The sequence below is a fragment of the Panthera uncia genome (genome assembly GCF_023721935.1).
Source record: "Panthera uncia isolate 11264 chromosome A3 unlocalized genomic scaffold, Puncia_PCG_1.0 HiC_scaffold_11, whole genome shotgun sequence".
In the NCBI taxonomy this organism is placed as follows: domain Eukaryota; kingdom Metazoa; phylum Chordata; class Mammalia; order Carnivora; family Felidae; genus Panthera; species Panthera uncia.
In genome coordinates, this window is record NW_026057578.1 from 62,156,843 (window position 1) to 62,174,236 (window position 17,394).

General features: G+C 43.3%; 1 protein-coding gene across 1 annotated transcript in view; it reads right to left on the bottom strand.

The window, feature by feature from the left end:
* Window positions 1–1,121, bottom strand: part of LRPPRC (leucine rich pentatricopeptide repeat containing) — a 112,337-nt gene extending 111,216 nt beyond the window's left edge. Inside the window, exon 1 of the mRNA XM_049650202.1 lies at window positions 922–1,121. Within this exon, the coding sequence (XP_049506159.1) occupies window positions 922–1,070 (149 nt within the window). The 5' untranslated portion in view covers window positions 1,071–1,121. The remainder of the gene's footprint in view (window positions 1–921) is intronic.
* Between the last annotated feature and the right edge of the window lie 16,273 nt (window positions 1,122–17,394).

Here is a 17,394-nt window from a genome sequence, read left to right on the forward strand (position 1 = left end):
GAAATATCGAGTAACTTGTCCAACAGCAAATCCTTAGCACTTAGTCCTGTTGTCTCCCAAAGTACTTTTTATCTATAAACAGTCTTTCAAAATCATTTTTTCTCTTATTTTAAAAGCTCAGTGCCCATCTCCCCTTCTTAGGTGGGTCAGAATACTACTTGTAACACTTTTCCATCAAAGTTCCTAATCCCCCCTACTTCCAAGTCTATGTCTGACCTATCTCCTGATAAACCTCAATCCATCAGAGCATCCATTCACACACTGACACCCACTGGGAATTTAACTTCCCTTCCACGTGTTCACTTATTCATCCATTGACACTTTTACAGAGCCCTACTGTGACAATTCCCAACTCATACCACACTCTTGTAAATAGCTAGGGGAAAACCCCACTCCAGAAAATGCATGCAAAAGCCCAAGCTGGTAATAATTAAACGTCCCTCTCTAAATGATCCCTAGCTCACGCAAGTTCCCAACCTATTCCTCCCGTCCCCCCACAATAAACCTCTCGAAATACACGTCCTAGCTGATTACTGATCACCGATAATGTTCCCACGTGGGACAGCACACAAGCCGGGTCAATCCCAAGGAGAAGAGTAACACCCGATCCCAGCAGCCGCGTTCAAAGCCCACCCCTCAGCCCCCAGCTTCATAGGCCGCTGGTAGCCGGAGGACAGGACGACCCAGTCCTAGGCGAAAGCAGAATCCATGCCGGAAGCAAACCATGCACACGGCCATGACCTTCCAAAGTCGACCGACCCTGTCAGCAGTAAACCCCCTGTGGGGAAGGGGGTCTAAGACCCCAGGACGCTCGGCCCCTAGAGCGACGGAGAGGGACAGGCGGACCTGGCCCCCACCAGCGCCACGATCCCGGGGGACGCCCGCGCTGCAGGCGGACGGGGACAGAGCATGGACACTCACCCGGCGACCGGCCTGGCGCGGGCCGCGGGCAGAAAAGGGGCGGCGTGCAGCCGGCTCGCGCCACCTGCCAGGAGGCGCAGGGATAGCGGGAGGCGCGGGTCCGCCCCGACACGGAGGAGCCAGCGGGCGGATCTCAGCAGGGCTGCCATGGCTCGGCCGTCCCCAAGGCAGAATGCACGCTCGGCGAGAGGGAATGGGGGAGCACGTGATCGCGGGGTCGCCCGGCGCGGAAGAGACCAAAGGCTGGGCGCGCCAGACGTAGGGGGAGCCACGCGTTGTTTTCGCATGGAAGGTGGACAAACCTATTTCTCTGAGGACAAATGAGCCCCATGCGATGTGCTATTAATAATGAGACTTGACTGATTATTTGAGAGAGGTTCTGTTTTCGTTTTCTAGCCTTCCTCCCAGCATGCTCAGTGAGTCCACCCCTGCGCTTTTCAGTTGGTAGAGTCAGAAGAGGTCAACTCCTCCCAGGTTAGCGCAGGGGCTTGCGGGGGGCCAACTAGCAAGGACACCCGGGAACTCTAGAGAAGAGCCGACCGTGAAAGTCCCAGAGTGTGGGACAATTCGCGGGCGTGCGCCGTGCGCCGACGTCGTCGCAGACGTTCAGCCGTCTTGGCTTGGCGCCGACGGGAACGTGTTGTTAGGAAAGCTCTGAGAAATGCGAGACGGAAAAAACGTTGAGGACCTTTGCGCTGTGCTAAGGACCTCTAAGGTTAATAGGATGAGATTTGTGTTATTGGGGCTTGAGAACAGTGTAAAAGGATACGCATGTCCGGGCCTAAGTCCATTAGCAGTGCCTCGCTTTATGAAAGAGGGGTTGCTGACCAAGGTCGGATAGTTTTAAAGCTGGAACTGAATTCTCTACCCCCAATTCCCACTCCGCTTCTTCGTTCAGTAAATGCACCAGCATCGGAGGTAAGGTAACGATAGGATTAAGAGACTGGAGCCAAATCTGGGGATTTGGAGGTCCTAGCCTTTACAAGGTTTAGTCTGGAAGGGTTCCCCATGCACACGTGGGAAGCCAGGAACAGGCTTCCACTCCCTCTTCACGTAACTGAATCCTACCCATTCCCTGGTGAACACTCAGAAGTTTTCGCTGGAAGCCCTCCATGGTAATTCCCCGTGTGGCTGGTTATCCCACTCAACATCCAGCTCCTTGACCGCAGGGACTGTGACCTTTCCTTGTAGGTGAAGCACCTACTCAGTGCCAGGCACACAGTAGACAGCATTAAATATTTATTGAGTAAATGAGCATTTTGAGATTACCTAGATTATCTCTCTTTTGAGAGATGAAAATGAGGTACAAGAAAGGCTAAATGATTTACTCTGGGTTATACTACTAGGCATTAGTAGTATAATTAACTCACTCAACACTGATTTATTGAACACCTATTCAGTGATATGCACTGTTTTGAGATGGGAATCCAGCAGGGAACAAAACAGTCCAAGTCTGAACTCTGATTAAGGGCTCCAAAGTTTAGTTTGGAAAGATAGATAAGAACTGCCATGTAAAATAAATCAGCATAGGGGCACCTGGGTGGCTCAGTCGGTTGAGCATCTGACCTTGGCTCAGTTTATGATCTCGTGGTTTGTGGATTCGAGCCATGCATCCGCCTGGGTGCTGACAGCTCAGAGCTTGGAGCCTGCTTCAGATTCTGTGTCTCACTCTCTTTCTGCCCCTTCCCCACCCACACTCGGTCTCTCTCTCAAAAATAAGATGTTTAAATAAATAAGTAAATAAATCAGTATAAAGAGATTGAAGGTGGCATATTCAGGCCCTTCAAAGAACAGCAAGGAGGACCATGTGGATTAAAGGAAAGACAAAGGCAGGGAGGGGAGGGAGGGTGAGCCTGGAGATCTGAGGTAGTTGGGGACCAGATTATGCAGGATATTATAGGCTGCTGTAAGGACTTTGATTTTTATTCAGAAAAAGATGGAAAACCATTGGAAAGCTTGGTGTCTTGCTGTGATATGAGTTCATTTGCATTATTTATTTATTTAAAACATTTTTTAATGTTTATTTATTTTGAGAGAGAGAGAGAGAGCAGGGGAGGGGCAGAGAGACAAGGAGAGAGAGAATCCCAAGCAGGCTGTGTGCTGTTTGCACCCAGCCAGTTGTGGTGCTCAATCTCACCATGAGATCATGACCTGAGCCACCCAACAGACCCTACATTTGCATTTTTAAAGGATCACTCTGGCTGCTGTTTGTAGAGGTGATTTTAAGGGGGTAAAGGTAAATAAAAGTAGGGAGACCAGTTAGGAGGCTCTTGCAATAATCCAGACTAGCCCTAGTATGCTTGAACTAGGGGGTGGTAGCAGGTGAGACAATGGGAAAAGGTCAGGTTCTTACTTTATTTAAATAGTAGGACAAAGAATTTACTGATGGATTGGCTGTAGGATATCAGTCAAGGATGTCTCCAAAATTTGGAGCCTGGCAATTAGAAAGATGGAGATGGCACTGATTAAAATGTGAAAGACTCAGGGAAGAGCAGATTTAAAAGCTGAATCAAAAATGATCTTACAGAATATGAAGTTTGAGGTGCCTGTTAGACATCCAAATGTAAGGTTTCAGTAGGGGGTTTGCTATAGGATATGCAAGCAGTTCAGAGCTAGAGATATGTTTTGGGCATCCACTGCTTATAATATTTGAAGCCATGGAGGTGGATGAAAGCATCTAGAAAGAAAATATAGATGAGAATGAGGTTTAAGGACTGAGGCTTGTGACATTTCATTATTTGGAGGATGCAAAGGTGAAAATCCAGCACAAGAAACAGGAAGAATAGCCAGAGAGGTAGGAGGAAAACTGAGAGAGAGAGAGAGAAAGAGAGAAAGAGAAAGAGAGGTAAAATCCCAAATAACAGGCAAGTCTTTCAAGAAAGGAATTAACACCCATGTAAAATGTTGCTGTTCGGGTAAAATGAAAACTCAACATTGACCATAGGATTTGGCAACACAGAGGTCCCTGGTGATGCTGAGAAGAGCATCATTTGGGTGACATGTTGAGTCAAAAGATAGATTGAAGTAAGTTTAAGAGTACACGAAGGAAGGGGGCACCTGGGCGGCTCAGTCGGTTGTGTCCAACTCTTGATTTTGGCTCAGGTAATGATCTCACGGTTCGAGGGATTGAGCCCCATGTCAGGCTCTGTGCTGACAGTGTGGAACCTGCTTGAGATTCTCTCTCTCTCTCCCCCTCTCTCTGCCCCTTCCCTGTTTGCACGTGTGCTCTCTCTGTCTCTGTCAAAACAAATAAATAAACTTTTAAAACATACATAAAGGAAGGGAACTTGGATACAGGGAGCATAGACAAACAGTTTGTAGAATATGTTGTGAAGGAGGGAGCAGAGAGAGAATGGGATATCTAGAAGTAGTGTGGAGTCAAGAGAGGTTATATTTTTTAAGATGGAAAAAATAACATGTTTGATGTTGACAGAAGTCATTTGTATGTAACTATTAAAGTTTGTTTAAATTAAATAAACTTATTTTTTTTTAAGTTTTTAACTTCATTAAAACCGGCTGAGACACCCAGGAGCGTAAATTAAATAAACTTTTCAAAATTTAGTTCCTCAGTGATTAACCACATTGCAAGTACTCGATAGCTATTCAAGTACTCAAGTGGGTAGTAGCTACCATACTGAACAACACAGCACAACAGAGAACATTTCCATCATCTTAGAAAATTCTATTGGATGGGGCTGCAGTAGGGAGTGAAAATGTGATAATGCATGAGAAAAGAGAATGAGTACATTGAGGAGGCAGGAGGGAATAGGATCCAGTACAAAGTGAAGGGGTTGACTTTAAATTTTTTTTTAATCTTAACATTTTTTTTTTTAATTTTAGAGTGAGAAAGAGCACACATGTGCAAGTGGGGAAGAGAGAAAATCCCAAGTAGGCTCCATGCTCACTGTGGAGCCTGATGTGAGGCTTGATCCCACGACCCTGAGATCATGACCTGAGCCAAAATCAAGAGTCAGACACTCAACTGCCTGAGCCATGAAGGGGTTGACTTAGATAAGAATCCAGACGTTCCAGCCATTGTCACAGAAGGAAAGACAAGGTATGTGGTTAACAGATGCAGCAAGGCTGGTAGAGGTAGTGGCGAGAATGGATGATGTTCTCTTCTCATTGTTTCTAGCCCCAAAACCCTTCATTCCGAACCAACATTCTTTCTGTTGCTGTACCAGGCTTCCTCTTAAAGTATGAAGCAACTACTGATGAAATTGGCCTAGGCATTTATTCATTCGTGAACATATTCCCTATTTATTGAACACCTGAGATCGGTCAGGCAGCAGTTAAGTGCTAGAAAAAATATGATGGGCCAAAACAGTAGTTGTCCTTATGATGTAGGAACTTGTATCCAAAAGGGCAAAGCAGTTACTAATCAAATAATCACACTAAATGAGTTACACACTGAAACAGGTGTTCTGAGGGAAAGAGACATGTTTCCATGAGAGAATATACCTCACCTGGGAGTCAAAAAGATTACCAGAAAAAGGATTGTTAGATTGTGGTCTGAAGGATGAATAGCTAACACATGCAAGGTGCATACACACACGTATGTGTGTGGCTGTGTGTGTGTGTGTGCGCATGCATGTGTGTGTAAGAGGAAAAGAGTGGTGTTTGCTTGTTTTTCAGTTCAAACTTCCCTAATTCTTCTCCAAATTCTTTAGACTCCAGAAACTGGCAAATTGGAAGAGAAGTCGAGGTTGATCATCCTTGGTTTTGCCCTTAGTTTATCCTGAACTATGAAATGGATTCAAATGTTGGTTAAAAATTGAGAGTCTGTATCCCAGTGAATGGAATAGCCTCAGAACATAATCTTATTAGGAAGGACAGCTTAGGGGATGCCTGGGTGGCTCAGTTGGTTAAGCGTCCGACTTTGGCTCAGGTCATGATCTCACGGTTGGTGAGTTCAAGCCCCACAACAGGCCCTATGCTGACAGCTCAGAGCCTGGAGCCTGCTTTGGATTATGTGTCTCACTCTCTCTGTGCCCCTCCCTGCTTGCTTTCTATCTCTCTCTCATTCTCTTTTGAAAATAAATAAGCATTTAAAAAAAGAAAGAAAGAAAAGAAAGGACAGATTAGGTGCTAGACTTTGCAAAAGTTCTTAACTGCTTGGTTTCTTTTGTTTATTTTGAGAGAGAGAGAGAGATAGAGAGGGCACAAGTGAGCAGGAGGCAGAGAGAGAGAGAGAGAATCCCACGAGGGGCAGAGAAGGGGGGGAGAGAGGAAAAAAGAGAGAAGCATGGCTCACCCAAAGGGGGAGGCTCATACTCCCCAGAAGCGGGGTTTGAGCTCACCTGACGTGGGGCTCAAACTCACAAACCATGAAATCATGACCTGAGCCAAAGTCCAATGCTTAACCAACTGAGCCATCCAGTCGCCCCAATTGCTTGGTTTCTTATATGTAAGGCTGGTGATACCCTTCCAGAATTTTTGGGAAATATTAGATAAAATAAGTGAAGTTCTTACAGTAGCAGGCATATAGGAAGCTCTGAAGAATGATGTAGCTACCATTGTTGTTGCTTCTTATGATCTAGTCTAAACCTCATAAGTTTGGGTTCTTCTCTGGTCTCTCCTTGGGGTCTGGTTTTTTGACACTGCCTAATATAGCTCATGTCTCAAACTCCTAACTCAGTTTATTCAGTTGTTAAGTGCTTAGTGTTAACAAAGCACAGAGCAAGTAACATCTCAAGGCAAAGACATTCTGCATCATACACGTAATGAGCTTAATTTATATGGTAGGATAAAACATATATTGTATCCAGATAACCATTATTACCAAAGGCAGTGTGATGAGTACAAAAAAGAAGAGGCAAGCCAAGTGACAGCTGGGCAGGAGAACAGAAAAAGGCTCCATGATGGCAATGACATTTGCCCTTGGAGGCTGGGGAAGATACGAAATGGTAGACATGGTGGTGAGGGGAGTTCTAGGCAGAGGGAATGGCAGGAGCAAAGATACAGAGCTCTCCTTCTTGTGCATACATCCTTCCTTAAACTACAGAAAGTGTTTTGGATACCAAAATCTGCAGAGGAGAGGATCACTAAACCAATGGCTTTCACGCTTCTGGTGACCAGGGCCAGTGGTAAGGAAATACGTTTTACAAATGACATAAATACACACATACAAAAAGAAATTCCATAAAACAATAACGAGCCTTACTACATATGATGCCCTTGGATATTCACTCATCTGTTTTCTCCTATTTCGCCTTTTTAAAAAATGCTGATTGATCTAATTTGAACAAACCAGTTCAAGAAAACATTATTTAGACATTTGAGGTATATTGCACAATACCAGGAATTATTGCTAACTTTTTAGGTGTGACAATGGGCTATGTGGTTATGTAAGAAAATATGTGATAATGTCTTGATAATCATTGTATATGGGTGATGGGTGTATGGGAGTTCATTTTACTTTATTCCCTCTACTTTTCTATGTTTACAAATGTTCCTAAAGAAAAATCTTAAATGCTGGTTGTATCTTGATTTCACTACTCACTAGTACAGCATGACTGGAATTTTGAAAGACACTTTATTCAATCATGTTAATATAAATGCAAAGTAAGTAGCACCTGACAGGCAAATGTACCTGTGAGAGCTGGAGACCTGTTCATAGGGGCGATTGACTTCTCCAGCAAATAGTTTGCTCAGACATCAAAATTTGCTATTGTTGGGGCACCTGGGTGGCTCAGTTGGTTGAGCATCCAACTTCGGCTTGGGTCATGATCTTGCGGTTCATGAGTTCAAGCCCCACATCGGACTTGCTGCTGTCAGTGCAGAGCCCACTTTGGATCCTCTGTCCCTCCCCTGCCCACACTCTCTCAAAAATAAACATTTGAAAAAAAAAAAAAAAACTTGTCGTTGTTGCTATATCATTTTTACACATAATATGAAATACCTAAGGTTGTGGCCATTACAATCTACGACAAAAATTTTCATTTAAGACCAAAGTGGGGTGTGTGTGTGTGTGTGTGTGTGTGTGTTTAAAAGAACATTTATCTTCAAAATTTGAGCTGAAAGTATGGTGCTCAACACCCTAAGTGGAAAACTTATAAGGCAGTGGACATTAATCTCATTTTATTTTGGTCAATTAACTTTTTTTTCCCCCTCATAACAACTTATGATGGATCACAAAGAATCAGAAAATAGTACTGATCATTCACAACTGTTTGTTGGCCTTTTTGGAGTCTCCTCCAATTTTCACACAAATACATTCAAAATAGTGTGAGCAAAGGACCAAGGGATTGCCTTGAGTTTAAAAGCCTGTTTTGCTTAAAAGTCTTAACATATTTTAAGCAGCAGATTTAATGTATAGCTATGATTGTATTTTCTCTTAAGGCATTTGTCTGATGAATCAAGGGCTTCCTCCATCTGACTACATTTTTCATATCCAAACTTATTCATGTGTGTAATTCTCAATTATTCAAAAAATATTCTGCTCAAACCTTTATTTGCACATAGCCCCCAGATTCTCATTATAAGTGGAGGTCCAATTTGTCATTGTTACACCCTTCAGCAACACTTCTGTCAAACAATAATTGATTCATAAACACACAAACCAGGAAGACAGGTGCAGGGTCATTTACTATAAGAAAGTAACCAGCACTGGCAACAAGGGGTTGTTGCTGATATTTTCCCAGTGTTACCATGTGTGAAGGCTGAAAGTTTAAGCATTTCCCACAGGGCTGATAGTGTCTAGATAAATCAATACAGAAAAGTAGTCAAACATAATTGCCATTTCAGTGTACTATAAACCCTTCAGACAGAAGACCGTTATAATCCTTGTAACAGCTGAACATAAACTTGAGAAAGTTTTTTTCTTTGAGAGAGAGAGAGAAAGAGCATGAGTGGGGGAGGGGCAAAAGGAAGGAGAGAGAGAATCTTAAGCAGGCCCCATGCTCATCGCAGAGCCTAGTGTAGGGCTTAGTCTCACAGCCGTGCAGTCATGACCTGAGCTGAAATCAAGAGTCAGACACTTAACCGACTAAGCCACTCAGGTGCCCCAATTAACAGTCATTGTTAATTCCTAAAATGCGGCGTAGATTTTTTAAATTTCTTGGTTAATTGAAGTTTATTGTTTTGTTTTTAGGGAACTAGAAAATGTATTTAATTTTCTTGGAGCAATAGATAATGTGGAGTTTTTGTTTTAGTTTGTGTCTCTCTAAGGGTTGAAAAATAATTTACCTTTTAATAGTTGGACACTCTGGGGATGCCTGGCTGGCTCAGTCAGAAGAGTGTGCCACTCTTGATCTCAGGGTCATGACTTTGAGTCCCATGTTGGATATACAGGTTATTTAAATAAATAAAACTTTTTTAAAAAGTTGGACACTTTTATGCAACTGCTTTCTGATAAGTTTAGTTCAGTTTGGAGAGGGAGATTAATAGCATTTACTTGGGCTCAGTAAAGAGTATATGGATTTTCTGGGGAGCCCACACCAGGCTCTCGGCTGTCAGCGCAGAGCCCCCTTTGGATGTTCTGTCTCCCTCTCTCTCTCTGCCTCTCTCCTGCTTGTGCTCTCTCTCTCTCAAAAATAAAAAGACCAAAAAAAAAAAAAAAAAAGAGTATTTGGATTTTCCATTGCATTAAGTTGCAAAGACACTAATATAGTTCTTGTTCCTGGCTGCCTATCTTGCTTTCCAAGCCTGTTTTAGAGGAATGCAAATGGCCTGAAAATATGGTACACAGAACGGAATATAGAAATGTTATGTGTCTTTGAGTTGTCTCCCACTGAAGAGTGAGTGGTGTGTTTTCAGGCAAGTGTGGGACAGTTGAATTATGTTAGATTGAAACACTTTATGGGAAGAAAGATATGTGTCTATAATGCATGTTAGAAGGCTTGTTTTAGTCAGCCTTCTGAGTTACTCTACAGTGTTTCCCCTACATACATACTTTTGATTTCTTTCTTTCTTTCTTTCTTTTTTTTTTTTTAACGTTTATTTATTTTTGAGACAGAGAGAGACAGAGCATGAACGGGGGAGGGTCAGAGAGAGGGAGACACAGAATCTGAAACAGGCTCCAGGCTCTGAGCTGTCAGCACAGAGCCTGACGCGGGGCTCGAACTCACGGACCGCGAGATCATGACCTGAGCTGAAGTCGGCCGCTTAACCGACTGAGCCACCCAGGCGCCCCTCTTTTTTTTTTTTTTTTTAAAGCTTCATGCCCAGCACAGAGCCCAGCATGGGGCTTGAACTCACAACCCTGAGATCAAGACCAGAGCTGAGATCAAGTTGGACACTTAACTGACCGAGCCACCCAGGTGCCCCCATACTTTTGATTTCTGATACCACCCTCCCCCCCACTTCTGGTCACCGGGATCAGCACATGACCCAGGTCCACCCTCTGAGACAATCCCATCATTTTGGCCAGAGTGGTTATTTTGGGGATCCAAACTAAGGCAATTCGTGTAATTCATTGGATTTTACTAATTGTGGCTGGTAGGTGAGAGGTCTTGTCCTAGAGTCATCGGCCCTGAGAATGTGAATCAACAATTGCTGGTGGCCATTCTTCCTGCCCCATGAAGACACCTGTATTTGGTTGAGAATAAGAACGTGTGGAGAAGCAGAGCTAAGGACTGGAGAAAGGCCTGATGACTTCATTGACTTCCACTTGTACTTGAAGACAAATTTACCCCTGGACTTCCCAGTTACTTGAGCCAACAAATCACCTTTGTACTTGAGCTAATTTGAGGGGTTTTTGCTGTTGCGCTAGAAATAGGCCCTACTTAATATTGACTTCAGATAGGATCCCTGTTCTCCCTAGTTTTAGGTTTCACTCTTTAATAGTATCCTTCCTTTAAACATGAATAAGTGTTGGGGTTTTTTTGTTTTTTTAATTTTTTTTTAACATTTATTTATTTTTGAGACAGAGGGAGACAGAGCATGAACGGGGGAGGGGCAGAGAGAGAGGGAGACACAGAATCGGAAGCAGGCTCCAGGCTCAGCCATCAGCCCAGAGCCAGATGCAGGGCTTGAACCCACAGACTGTGAGATTGTGACCTGAGCCGAAGTCGGACACCCAACCAACTGAGCCACCCAGGCGCCCCTATTATTTAAATGTTTTAATTCATTCTCTGTGTTCTCATCATTTCTTTTATCATTTTGTTGATTGTAACCCATTCCACTTTTTTAAAAGAAAATAATGCACTGAAAATGCCAAAAGAGTAAAATATAACCAAGCTATCCTCCAGAGTCTCAAAAGGAGCAAGGGTGACTGCATTTTTTCTTTTCTTTTATTATTTTTTTCAAAATGTTTATTTACTTTTGAGAGAGAGAAAGAGCTGGGGAGGGGCAGAGAGGGAGGGAGACAGAGCATCCGAAGTGGGCTCTGTGCTGACAGCAGAGAGCCCTACATGGGGCTTGAACCCATGAATTGTGAGATCATGACCTGAGCCAAAGTCAGACACTTAACTGACTGAGCCACTAGGTGTCCCTGCATTTTTTCTTTTAAATCAGATATACTCCTAATTGAAACTAACACACTGGGGCACCTGTGTGGCTCAGTGATTTTAAGCATCCACCTCTTGGTTTTCAGCTCAGGTCATGATCTCAGGGTTCCTGAGATCGAGCCCCACATGGATCCCCACATCAGGCTTCACACTGACAGTGTGGAGCCTGCTTGGTATTCTCTCTTTCTCTCTTTCTCTCTCTCTCTCTCTCTCTCTCTCTCCCTCCCGCTCTCCCTCGCTTCCTCCCTCCCTCTGCCTCTCTCCCTTGTTCTTGCTCACTCTCGCTCACTCACTCTGTCAAAATAAAAATAAATTTAAAAAAATAAAAATGAGGAAATGGAGACACAGAACGGCTAAGTTGCCTAAAATCCCACAGATAGTCGATGGTTGAGCCAGGTTTGAAACCCAGGCAGGTTGATTCCAAAGCCAGTTATTTAACCACTATCCTGTACTGTTTTAAAGTAATGGCCTTCGCGGCAATAATGGCACAGCAGTAATGGTGACTGACAATTGTAGGCAGGCCAGGGCGAGACATGTTTGGATTCATTTGGGGAACTCTTCCAAGCCGGGGGAGGAGCAGGGGGAGAGGGAGAGAGGGAGAGAGAATCTTAAGCAGGATCCAAGCCTAGCATAGAGCCTGATGCAGGGCTTGATCTCATGACCATGAGATCATGACCGGACCCGAAATCAAGAGTCAGACTCTTAACCGACTGAGCCACCATGTGCCCCTGAACTTCTGACACTCAAAATCAGCATCCTACAATTTGGTATTGAATTCTATCCCTTTTGTGCTGTTAGTCTTGCCTTTTCAACTGTATCAGAAATTAAGTGGGGTGCCTGGATAGCTGAGTCGATGAAGAATGCCATTCTTGGTGTCAGGGTAATGCGTTCAAGACCCATGTTGATCGTGGAACCTACTTAAAAAAAAAAAAAAAAAGAATTGACCATGAACTGAGGTCCAGTTTTGTCTCCCCTTGCATGTAGCACCATTATTTGCTGACCAGATTTGGAAGTGGTACCATTATTTGCTGTGTGGTGTACCATTATTTGCTGACCAGATTTGGAAGTGGTAAACTGACTTTTGAAACCTGCTTACTTGTGAATTTTAGATGCATTTGGCACTGAACTCTTGAGATTGACATTACATTTTTTATCAGTTCCTGCCCTTTTGTAGTTTTAGATGTTCAACCAGATATTCCCTTCCTTTGGTCACATCAGATATCCTTTTGTTGATACCACTCAAAGCCCACATTTCTTTTGCTAATCAAATTGGTGTGGGAACATTCCTTTCCTGCAGCTGAGAGCAGTTCTTAAATTTTTTTGCTTTTGAGCATGCTTCCAGCAAGCTCTTTCCTCTTTGACTTTTCTTTGCTTCCTAGAAATGCTCATGCTGGGACAAAATTACTTTATCCAGATGCCAGTGATTGAAAAGACATTCTAATTTTCTGTCGATGGTAAATCATAAAACTTGTTTGGGAACCAATTTGTTGAGCTTGTGAGTGTTCAGGGCAAAGAGTGGTTTACCTAGTGCCGCCAAAATAAGCTTCTATTTGGAAAGGCTGTGGGCTTGAATACATTGAATTATAAATTGAATCATTACTAACTTCACCTCTGGGAGGTTTTCAGTGATTGTTTTATTCAGCTTTGCTGACTACACTGCCCACAGCAACTCTGGCAATGATTCCCCTCGCGGCGCGAAGGGGCTGCCCAGCTGCAGAAATTCATGATGGCTGCATTTGCCTGCAGAGTTTGGAAAGATCTAAGGTCTTTGGAGACTAGAAATGTGTTTTTTCCTTGTCTTAACTGGCAGCATGAGCCTCTGGCATTTCAAAGTGCAAGTCATTAGTGTCCACCGGGGTGATGTTAATCTGTCTGTATTTCAGTCTCAGGACATTTTCCAGTTGCTTCTGCCACAACGATCTCTGCCATCTCAGTGCCTCTGATGCCCCTTGTGAATTCAGAAAGCTCTGCAGTGCCAGCAGGACTTCACAAAAACCCGTTGCTAACCGATCCTCATTCTCTTCTTTCTTTCAGTCATCGTTCAAGGAGTCTCAAAGCTTGTCTGAAAGGTGGGGCTTCTGCTTGGCATTTTCAAACATGAGCTGAGAGAAACCTGTCATTTTGGTTTTGTTTTTGTTTAATTTTCAGTAGGAAGGAGACTTCCTTTCATTTTGAACTTAGGGCTTGAGTCATGCAGTCTGGGGAACTTAAGCTGATGTTGATCATGTTCACATTCAGGAGAACATAAGACTATCGGATGGGGGGGAGGAGGGAGACGTGAGAATTGCCAGAAAGCAAACAAAACAAGGCATTTGAATGGTTGGAGGAGACTCGGGAAAGCCAGAGGGTCCCAGCTGATGCTTGAAATGGGTGTGAAGGGTCAGAATTGTCAGGACATCCTATCCTCCTTCATCTCCCTAGAGTGACTAAGCTGGACCCCTGTTGTCTGAGCTATAGTTTGGTGGAGAGCCAAAAGGAGGAGGGTGTTCTCCTTTCATCAGATCGGTCCAGACTTCCCAGTGTGTTAATATGACATGGAGCCAAACCATACCGAAGAGCTAGTTGACGGCTGTTAAGAGCCTTGGCCTTTTATTTAATCATCAGAAAAACCAAGGCTCGTAGGCGCTGGGAAGGTGCCAGATTAATTATTCAGAAACAAGTGTCTGGGATTGGACCAAGTATTGTCTCATTAGCATGCAGTGTCCATGCTGGAGGCTGGTTAGAAAAGCCTCAGAGCCAGCAGGAGGGGTCGATAGGAGAGAACCAAGAAAAAAATGAAAAATTGACTTTCCCTATATTGTGCTGTGAAATCTATTGGTATAATAGAACGCCACCCTTTCCAATATAGGATACTCTTCAGTAATGTGCCCTGGCCTAGGCTTCTGGAATATGCAAGACAATTATTCTACCAGCCTCCTGCATCTGTGCCCATAAACCTGGCCTTCTTTCCTCTTATGATCCATTGTGTCGAAGGTTAATCCTCCTGCTTATATTCAGATCTCATCTCCTCTTGCCTCCTCAAGGACTTCACTCCTGACATTCTGCCTTCTTTTTCCTTTTTAAGTTGCCCTGTCTGCTAAGTGATTCCCATCAGCATGCATTCTAATGTATTTTCCATCTTTAAAAAACCCTTCAGGCTCAATTTCTCCTTCCAGCAACTCCCTGGATTTTTTTCCTCTTTACGGTAAGATTCCTGACAGAGTTGTCTATACTGGTCTTCATCAGTTTCCATTCAGTCAGGCTTTTGTCCCCACCATTTCACTTACGTTAATACTTAATGTTGCCAAATCCAGAGGTGAATAGTCCTCCCAAGCCTATTTTTACTGGGTTTCCTCCTTTTTCCAACCTCCAAACATTGCAGTAATATGACCTCAGTCCTTGGATTCCTTCTCTCTCTGCCTTGGCAATCTCCTCTAGTCTCGTGGCTTTATATACCATCTTTATGATGATGGCACCTGAAGTCCAGTGTCCAGTTCCCCATTCCCACTTGGATGTTTACTAGAAATCTCTGAACCCAACTTTTTCTTCCAGTTTTCCGTGTTTCATTCATGGCTGTTACATTCTCCTAATTCCTGTAAGCAAAAACCTAAAAATCAGGTTTTTTCCTCCCTTCTCCATGCATCCAGTTCATCAATGAGCCCTGTCAACTCCACCACCAAGGCATATTGCACTTAAGATCACTTCTTGTGACTCACACCATCATCTCCCTCTACCATCAGCTCTCACCTGGACCATTAGAATAGCCTCCTGACTGTTCAACTGCAGTATATTTTCCACACAACAGCCAAAGTTGTATTTTTAAAACAAATCTAATCATTTTATTCCCCTGGCCAAAACCCTTTATGGCTTTTCTGTCACACTTAGAACAAAAATCCAACATCCTGGAGCACCTGGGTGGCTCAGTCGGTTAAGTGTCTGACCTTGGCTCAGGTCATGATCTTACGGTTTGTGAGTTTGAGCCCTGCGTCAGGCTCTGTGCTGATAGCTCAGAGCCTGGAGCCTGCTTCAGATTCTGTCTCCCTCTAACTCTGCCCCTCCCCTGCTCATGCTCTGCCTCTGTCTCTCTCAAAACTAAATAAAAACATTTTTAAAAATTAAAAAAAAATCCAACATCCTTGCCATGGTTGCATGAGATCCTATGTGATGTGGCCCCTGCTCCTTTTTCCAGCCCCATCAACTTGCTCCCTCTTGGTGCTTCTTTCCACCCAGTACCCTTCCTGTGGTGTCCCCAACACCTACGTTTGTCTCTCAGGTGTTGTAGTCTCAGGTTTCACTTATAATAACAGTGTTACCACTTATTGAGCTCCTACTACAGGCAAGCCAGTGTGTAGGTATTTTACATAGGTGATTTTTTAACCATGCCACCTCAACATAGATATTATTATCTCCTCTCCACAAAGGAAGAAACTGAGGCTCAGGGAGGTTAGGTATTTACCCAAAGTAGCAGAGCTGAACAGTGATAGAACTAGGATTCACATTCAAGTGTATCTTGTTTTAAAGTTTAAGCACTTTCCATTGCATAATGGCACGTCTCTATGACCAGGACTTCATGCCCTCAGTAAAATGTGATTTTTTTTAGGGTATGTGTGAATGTGTGTGTGCTGATGTCCCAGGGTTCATTCTAAAGCTGACTTTAAGCTTTTGAAAGAGGTTGCTGAGGAAATTGATCCTGTTTGTAAACTCCTTGGATCTCCAGAAGAGAAGTGCATGGTGGAGTGGGGGTGGAGGAGATACAGCATCTTCCCACCTGAATGATGGAGCCCATAGTGCTGGGGAAATGAGCCCTGGGGGAACGGCTGCAGTGAAGACTCTTTTGTTTCCAAATGCTAATAGTTCTGGATTCAAAATCTTTTCTCTCTTTGACTGGACCCAGAGATAATAAAACAAAAAACTTACAGCATATAATTTGGCATTTTACTCGTATGGTAGGCTCACAAAATTTTGTTCTCCCTGACAAGGCTCAGATAATTCTATCAAAATAAATCTCTGAAGGAAAAAAAGCTTTCTTTTAAAGTCTATGAGAAGCCTTTTCAAGAACAAAAATAACACTTAAAAACTGATATTCTGTGTATCTTCTTTTTCTTCTCTTTTTCAGAAGAAATTCTGCCCTTTCTGATAATAGAAAATAAAAAATGTCAGTGGGGAAAATGTCAAAATTTGGCATGCTGTAGAGAGTGGAAATTTCTCCAACACTGTACTTTGAATTTTAAAGAGTTGGGGCACAGGTTGTTCAGGAGTCAGTGTTCCACATCCATTTGTATTCTTTGCCAGAGCCCATGTCTGTGAACAGCTTCACAGTATTTGCACTCATTCATCAGACCTTGACTGAGAACATGACTGTATTAGTCAAGGTTCTTCAGAGAAACAGAGCCAATGATATACTGATCAGTAGATGGTAGATAGATACATATGTACGTACATACGTATGTATGTACATACATACACACAGATATATGTAAGAAGAGATTTATTATAGGAATTGGCTTATAGAATAATGTAAGTTCAATAGTCCCACAAACTGTTGTCTGTAAGCTGGAGAACCCATAAAACTGGTAGTGTAATTCAGCCTGGATCTGAAGGCATGAGAACCATGGGAGCCAATCCTAATCTCAGTCCAAAGACCCAAACAAGAGTCAGGGGGCTAGTGGTAAATCCTGGTCTGAATCCAAAGGCTTAAGAATCAGGAGCTCTGATATCCAAAGGCAGGAGAAGGTGGATGTCCCAGCTCAGGTAGAGAGCAAATGCACCCTTCTTCTATCTTTTTGTTCTATTTAGGCCCTCAATGGATTGAATGGTGCCTACATTGGTGGGCTTTATCTTCTTTACTCAGTCTACTGATAGAAATGCCAACCTCTTTGGGAAATACCCACACAGACACATCCAGAAATGTTTTATCAGCTATCTGAGCATCCCTTAGCCCAGTCAAATTGACTCATAAAATTAGTCATCCTAATAACCATTTCAAGAGCCAAGTATTTCAACATCTTCTCCAAATGGTCTCTCTTATGTTTGCTCTCTCAGGTTT